General features: G+C 27.5%; 1 protein-coding gene across 1 annotated transcript; it reads right to left on the reverse strand.

Annotated features, from left to right (window-relative positions):
* Positions 1 to 2971: 2971 nt before the first annotated feature.
* FAP1 (Chalcone-flavanone isomerase family protein) lies at positions 2972 to 5866 on the reverse strand. The gene is made up of 4 exons (XM_068616819.2): positions 5449 to 5866; positions 4888 to 5137; positions 3966 to 4057; positions 2972 to 3214 (listed from the first exon to the last, which is right to left on the reverse strand). The coding sequence occupies exons 1-4, from the start codon at positions 5801 to 5803 to the stop codon at positions 3081 to 3083; spliced, it is 831 nt and encodes a 276-aa protein (XP_068472920.1). The 5' UTR covers positions 5804 to 5866; the 3' UTR covers positions 2972 to 3080.
* Positions 5867 to 7347: the final 1481 nt, after the last annotated feature.

Below are 7347 nucleotides of genomic sequence, written 5' to 3' on the forward strand. Positions count from 1 at the left end.
TACTATGTTCACTACAAGAAAAATTGGAATTACATACAGTCAAAATCCGTATGTAAGACCCAAAATCCATATATAAAACAGGTTTACATACGGATTACATACGGACAAAAATTCGTATGTAAAACTGTCGTAGGTAAGCGTTACATACGGATGCAGAATCCGTATGTAATGTAAAAAAATTTATTTTTAATTTTTTCATTATTACCAATTATTATTTATACCCATTTATATTTTTTAATAATATTTTTTTTATTATAATTATTAATATTATAATTAATATTATTATTAATATTATAATTAATATTATAATTAATATTATAATAAATATTATTATTATTATTATTATTAATATTATTAATATTATAATAAATATTATTATTAATATTATTAATAATAATATAATTAATATTATTAATAATATTATTAATAATATTATAATTAATATTGTTAATATTGTTAATAATAATAAGTATAATAAAAATCATAATAATACAAAAGAATTTGCTTGGTTTAGTGGTTAAAATTATTTTGGCTACTTTTTCGAATCCCATTCACTGTAACTTTTATTTTATGGTGCCAAAATTTACATACGAATTATATCCATATGTAATGTTGACTTTACATACGGATTTTGATCCGTATATAATTCGCGTTTTTCTTGTAGTGGTTTTTGGAGGATTAGACAAAAGAGGACGAATTTATAACTTAGGATGAGCGAGTGGAAAATTTAGACCTAATTCATTTTCTTCAAATTCTTCAAATGTCATTGCATTAGATGAATTTGAATAAATGAGACGTCTTGTATTAATTTTTTTTGAAGAAAATAAGATCATGAGAACACGTTAATCACCGAAAAAGAAGAATCAAGTTTGTTTGAAAAGAAGATGACATAATTTATATTAAATTTTTAAGTATGTTACCCATCTTTATCGGTATCACCTCCTCTAATGAAAATTAAACCTCCTCATTCTACAATAGAACAACATAATCACAATGACAATAATGACTTCAATGTCAACTAGTTTCTTTTCAATTTCATCATTTTTTTCCATTATTTTGATTGTAATATTTATTACTTTAAATTTAATGAGATGCAAAACAATTCATATTTGTTAAACATATTTTATTATCTTAATATGTTATTTTCTTTATATTTGTGTGGTGTGTTTTCTTTAAATTAGAGTTTATTTTAGTCATTCGCTTAAGATAAAATTGTAACTTATTTAAGCCTTGATTTCATTACACATTTAAACTAAAGATTAACAAACTTAAGTGATTAACCAGCACTTAAAGTGATTAATCAACACTTAAAGTGATTATAATGCTAGTTTTAATCGATAAATTTCATGAATGTCACTTCAAGTGTTACAAACATATTATAAGTGACATTATTTGATATAGTCACTGAAACTTAAGTGACTAACCAACACTTAAGTAAACATGATATCACATTTAATTGACAAAACTCATAAACGTCACTTCAAGCATTACACACTCATTACTTATTGTAAATAACAATGTTTGATATAGTTGTTTAAGTGTCATTTGTTAATTCCAAGCAATTAAGCCCATGAATGTCTCTACCAAGTGTTAAACATTTGTTACTTATTACAAATGTGTAGTAACTCACCTTAACCAAAAATACTTTATGTACTTTAATTGAAAAGGTATTAGTATTATCCTGATATGATTGTTTTTTTACATGTTACAATAAATTTTTTGACAATATGGTAAATTAAAAAATAATTTATCAAAAAATATTACATGTGAGATTGATGTCATCATATGACAATTCACTTGACTATCAATAAATTTTTTTCTCAAAAATGATCAGAGAAAAGAAGTATAAGAGTTAAAAATGCTAAAATTGTTGTTTGAGGACCAAAAGAGTTTTGCAAAAGAATAGAGATGAAAAAATATATTTATCCATTGAAATTATTGAAAATTCCATCCAGGTTGGCTAATTCCGTTCGAGTTGTAAATGGTATATTTGATAAAAAAAAAGGAAATAAATAAGAAAAATGAAAATAATTTAATAGAGTAAAAGTATATAAAAAAATAAATTAAAAATCTTTAATTAGAAAAATAAGAAAAGCGATAGAAGAGATAAAAATATATAATAGAATTATCAGTCTCATTAATTTTCAACTTTTTTTTCTCTCTCATTAAACTGTTTATAATATTTTCATTTGCAGTCATCTCTTTATTTTCTGTCAATCTTTTATATTCTTTTATTAAAGATAACCATAATTTCATTTTATAATATTCATACTAAATTAATGGAAACATGTATAAAGAGAGCACGTGTATATGAATTTTTATTATATTAAAATAATAGAGTTTAGAAATATATCAATTTTATAAAAATAGTATTATAATAATAATAATATACATTCTAGTGATTTTTAAAAGAGAAGATTTATTCAATTAATTTTTATTTATTAAATTCATATGTTCATATAAATTAATCTTTTTTTCAATTCTTGATTCATAAAATTTAACTATATTTTACAGGCCAAAATTGTATATTCACTAAAGAGACCAAAAGTGGATTTAAGCCTTTCTTTTATTTAAGAATCCACTCTTATCATAAATTAAGCTGATTTAGGTTAACGAGTGGAGAATTAAGAAAAGTATTGTTACCTTTTTTGTCAAAACCAGTGCTATTTGGAGTGTTTCCTAATTCTTACAAGTTAATGTGTGCACTTATAATAATAAATTGTAATCCTCAAAATTCTGAAATGTCAAATGTCAAAACAGTTGTTATAAATCTAGTTTTATGATTCAGTAAATACGTTCTAAACTAAGCTTACGCCATGACTAGATTCAGGTATAGACTAGAATGTAACATCTAGCCGAATAATAATAGTTTCTCATTACAAAGATGACAAACAATTTCTATTCAAAATGATTAAGTTTTAATATGAATCTCTTGAAGTAGATCTTCCAAATAAATTTCCTATTCAAATAATTAACTTAAAAGCTGAAAAATATTATTAACTAGGGACACAATTTAGTAAAAAACTCAACAAGGGTACATAATCCATGTTTTAAAGATTATTAAGTCTAACATTCTACCTCTAGAGGTAAGAAGCCACGTTGTGCTCAATTTCTTCTTTGGCCTGTTTATCAAATGCTTCTTCACCAAAATATAAATCTAGAATTGACTTACATAGGAGTTTACTCTTGATGCTTCCCACTTCCTGTCCATCAACTACAACAAATAGGATCAAAAATTAGTGTTCCAATGTAAGCAAAATATAGAGCATTTGCATTAATAACACAAAGTGATTAAAACACCTAATGCAAGGTGCTAAGATTTGCTTTGTTTGAAGAACATTTATGCAGCACACTGTTGTACCACTTCCACTTTGAAAGACAACCTCGCCACCGAGGTGCATTGTATGAGATACTATATAATTCAAAGTTTGTATATGAAAATGAAACCTTTACTAGAGCTATTTATACTAGCTATTACAGTGACCGTGATATTACTGTCGGACACCAATGCTAATTTCTCAAAAGATTCATTTCAATTTATAAAATGAGAAATTACCTCATCCATGTTTCAACATAACCTGAATTCTGAGAAACAAAACTCTTTCTCATAATAAAACTTTCAGTTACAGAACATAAAAGAGTAGTAGTTGTTTCATTCCACCCATTTCCTTTTATGGGAAATGTATTAACAAAATATCATCATTTATTTTTTTTCTGTTTAATACATAGGCTTCATGTAGCCAATTTGGTATGGTGTATAATGGGGTACCCCATAAGTTAGATTCAGTTCTAAATTGAAGAAAGTGGTAGAGAGAATAAACATATTCATGAGTTCTCAGTTGATCTTCTGAGTCCAATAAGACCAGATTTTTCCTAGTACAGAACACATGAAGCAGGAAAAATATTGTGCACTATTATAATTCTGAAACTTGAGATAGAAATGCAGACAGAGAAAGATGAATTACTTGAGGTGCGAAGAACGTGGCCCTTGTCTCTTGAGAGATGAATTACAGATCCACGAGGTATTTTGATTTCATCTCTAAACTGAGAAGTGAACCTACACCACAGCATGCCAGTAAAGTATAATGATAATATGCAAAAGAAAATTCTCACCCATTTAGATGGAAAAAGTTACGTTTTATGAACAAAGTTAACATATATCAACAATAATTATAAAATACATTTTAAGTTTAAAGCATGATAGAGAGATATCTTTGAGTTGCATAGTGTTTGGTTGGATAGATATAGAATAGAGCAAAAGGCTTAAAATTGGCTTGTTTGGTTCAAATATTTGGAGAAGATAGGAAGGGGCCAAATTTTCTCCTTTCATTGGTTATCCTCCCCTCCAATATTGGGAGAATTTGGAGGGAAGAGACTGTAATTAAAACTTAGGTTATGTCGGACTAAATTATATTTAACTTGAACATTTGAGTTTAACAGTCTTATTTTCCTTCCTCTCCCCCCTTTGCAAACAGTGTACTAGAGCTAGAGAAGAAAAGGGAAAGAAAAAAGCTTCAAATTTAATATCCAACAAAAGCCAACTGACCCAACGTTAAAAGGAGTTCTGAAGTGTTACAACAATATGCACATACTTACATTTTTGACAAACATTTTGCAAGTTTTAGTGTGTGAAAGGTAGGGTTCAATCATTACAAAAATGCAAGTTCACGACAAGTTCTACAGAAGTAATGCATGTTTGGTTTCATGTTGCATAATAGAAAATTCATATCTGCACCCACGTCAAGTGAAAAGCTATACGTACAAGCTTCTGGTTTTTTCACGTTTTTTTATCCACTACAGCATTCGAACATTAAACCAAACACACATACATGTGATGACTAATTCTAACATACGAAAATAAGATTGCCAGTTGAAGGAACTATTCACCTTTGAAGCAATTCTTTATTGTCGGATCCCCCAAATTTCTGCAGCCTACTTCCTACAGACTCTTCAAATGCACTACGCACAGAACGAATGCTCAATCTCCCGTACACAATTTGAAGCCTAACTGTCATGGATATATCATTGTCCATAAGATCACCAATAAACTCCTTATTGCCTTGCAATTCAGACGCAGAGAACTTCCCGTATTTCTCAGAAAGATGAGTCTTTATGTCATCATCATCAGCATAAACACCTGCAACAAACAACACAAATTTCCAAATTCAATAAAAGGTCGGATTGTCACTTGATCACTGTTCCATATACATTTCAAAACTAACATTTTCTTTTCCCTTTTCCCAGCCCAGATGAAAGTTGTAACAAATTAGTAAAATTAAGTTATAAAAAAATTGCCGATACTGCATCTAAAAGGGATTCTACGTACATTTTTTTTTCATCTGACCAAAGTAAAATCATCCTAAATTGGGAAAAGATCCTTTTTTTATGTTGTTTTTGCATTTAAATTGGTGAGGGTGATGGTTGTGGAGAGAAAGTAAAATGGCATACCAAATGCGTATACATCAATGTTCTTCAATCCCAATACGCTTTTTTTTCGCAACCCAATTCCGCAGAGTTTGTGAGAAGAGGCTAGAACCGAAGGGAAGGAAGTTCCGGTCTTTGATTCAAGCACGGAAACTCCACTGTCGGCCAAACTGAGTGAACCCCAGAGAGGCAACGAGTGGCCAGAAGAGAAGAAGGAATTCAGGGCATTCCGGAGAAAGGGGCGGTCGGAGGATGAGACAGCCACGACGGCGGCGGAGGCTCCGGCGACGGCGGCGACAGCAGCAAATGCGGTGAAGGGGCGAGGAAATTGAGGCGGTTGGGGCTGAGGAAACGAGAAAGGGAAGCGCATGGACGCCATCTTGGCTTCGTTTGTTTCACCGATTCAGAGTACAGACAAGACATCACCACAAGGATTAACTACACGCGCGCCCATAATTATATTATATTGTTAAATTATAACTATTATAATTATATTATTAAATGCTGCTTCACATATTACACGCGTGTAATTTACTGTTTTTTTGGTTACATATTAATAGTGTTTAACATTATTAATTTCATATTTTATAAATACAGAAATAAATATTTTTTAGTTAAATATTCTTTTTACATTATTAAATATATTTATTGCAAACATTTAATTATTAAATTTAATAATCAAAATATGAATTTACTAAATATAACTTTTCATCAAAACATAAACAAATATTTTTATTTTGAAGAATAATAACTTTTTTGTTTATTAGCAATAATATATTCATTAACTTTAATATTAAACTTTAAATTCATTAAACGTATAATTTTTAACAAAAATCTCCATATATAAAATATATTACTAAATGAAAAAATACATATTTTTAATCTCATATATGTATATACTATTATTAATACTATGTATTAAAAAAATAAAAGACGAGAGAGAAAAAATAAATAATAAATATATCACATTAAAAAATACTCACATTAAAATTATTTGAAAATATATTTAGCTAATTATTTATATTATATTTTTATTATTAACGTTGAATACTGTCGATTGTTTTTATCAATGAGGAACGATTTTTTTAATACTAAAATAACATATATTATGATGCTAAAAAGTTAGATATATTTTAAATAAATAATTTTATAAATATGTAATTAATATTAAATAGAAATTATGGTATTTATTTTATTTAATAATTAAGGATTTGTCTTAAAAAAATATTATTTGTGTCTATTTTATTATTTAATGTGAACTAAATTTTACTTTTAAAATACTTTAATTTTTATGTTTATTTTGATATCGTTTAGTTTTAAAAAGGTTCAGTTTAGTGTTTTAAAATTTAAAGGAAAATTATAATTTAACAAGTGGGTATCAAAGTGAAAGAGAAAATTTTAACAAAAAGAAAAATACATGACAATGGATTGTGATTTAAAAGAAAGAATAAGGTATTTTTATTTTTAATTAACATTACAGTGGTCAAATGGTTTTGAGTGTCATAATCTAAATCTAAAGTGGTATAATTTGATTATTTCCATGACAGGAAAAACAAATGTTAAAAGAATCCAATACAGTCATTAAGTATATTATAACTTCATAATTGAGCAACAATTAAAAAATTCAGTTGTCAAATGATTTTGAGTCTCACAATATACCATAATCTAAATTTAAAATGGTTCGGTTTAATTATTCTAATGTTGAAATTCAATTGAATTGTTCACTTAATGACAAATTTTATAAAAAATATAATAGTTGGAGTGAGTTATCACTTTGATTAAGTGTTAAAAAGGTCTAAATTGACAAATTAAGGTTTGTCAATTACTTCTGCTCCAAATTGAATAAATTAGGGTTCTCGTATTTGCTTCCTTTCTCTTTTAAATGGTTATTGATTCAGGTGTGTCCACATGGAGGCATGGGTG

The sequence above is a fragment of the Phaseolus vulgaris genome, chromosome 1 (genome assembly GCF_051622355.1).
Source record: "Phaseolus vulgaris cultivar YP4 chromosome 1, ASM5162235v1, whole genome shotgun sequence".
In the NCBI taxonomy this organism is placed as follows: domain Eukaryota; kingdom Viridiplantae; phylum Streptophyta; class Magnoliopsida; order Fabales; family Fabaceae; genus Phaseolus; species Phaseolus vulgaris.

What these genes read in the sequence shown, in the direction of transcription:
- FAP1 (XM_068616819.2), bottom strand. Translation starts at nt 5,803, where the DNA reads ATGGCGTCCATGCGCTTCCCTTTCTCGTTTCCTCAGCCCCAACCGCCT. An exon ending in CATTGATGTATACGCATTTG is followed by an intron (nt 5,138 to 5,448) that starts GTATGCCATTTT and finishes TGTTTGTTGCAG; the next exon opens with GTGTTTATGCTGATGATGAT. An exon ending in AATAAAGAATTGCTTCAAAG is followed by an intron (nt 4,058 to 4,887) that starts GTGAATAGTTCC and finishes GCTGTGGTGTAG; the next exon opens with GTTCACTTCTCAGTTTAGAG.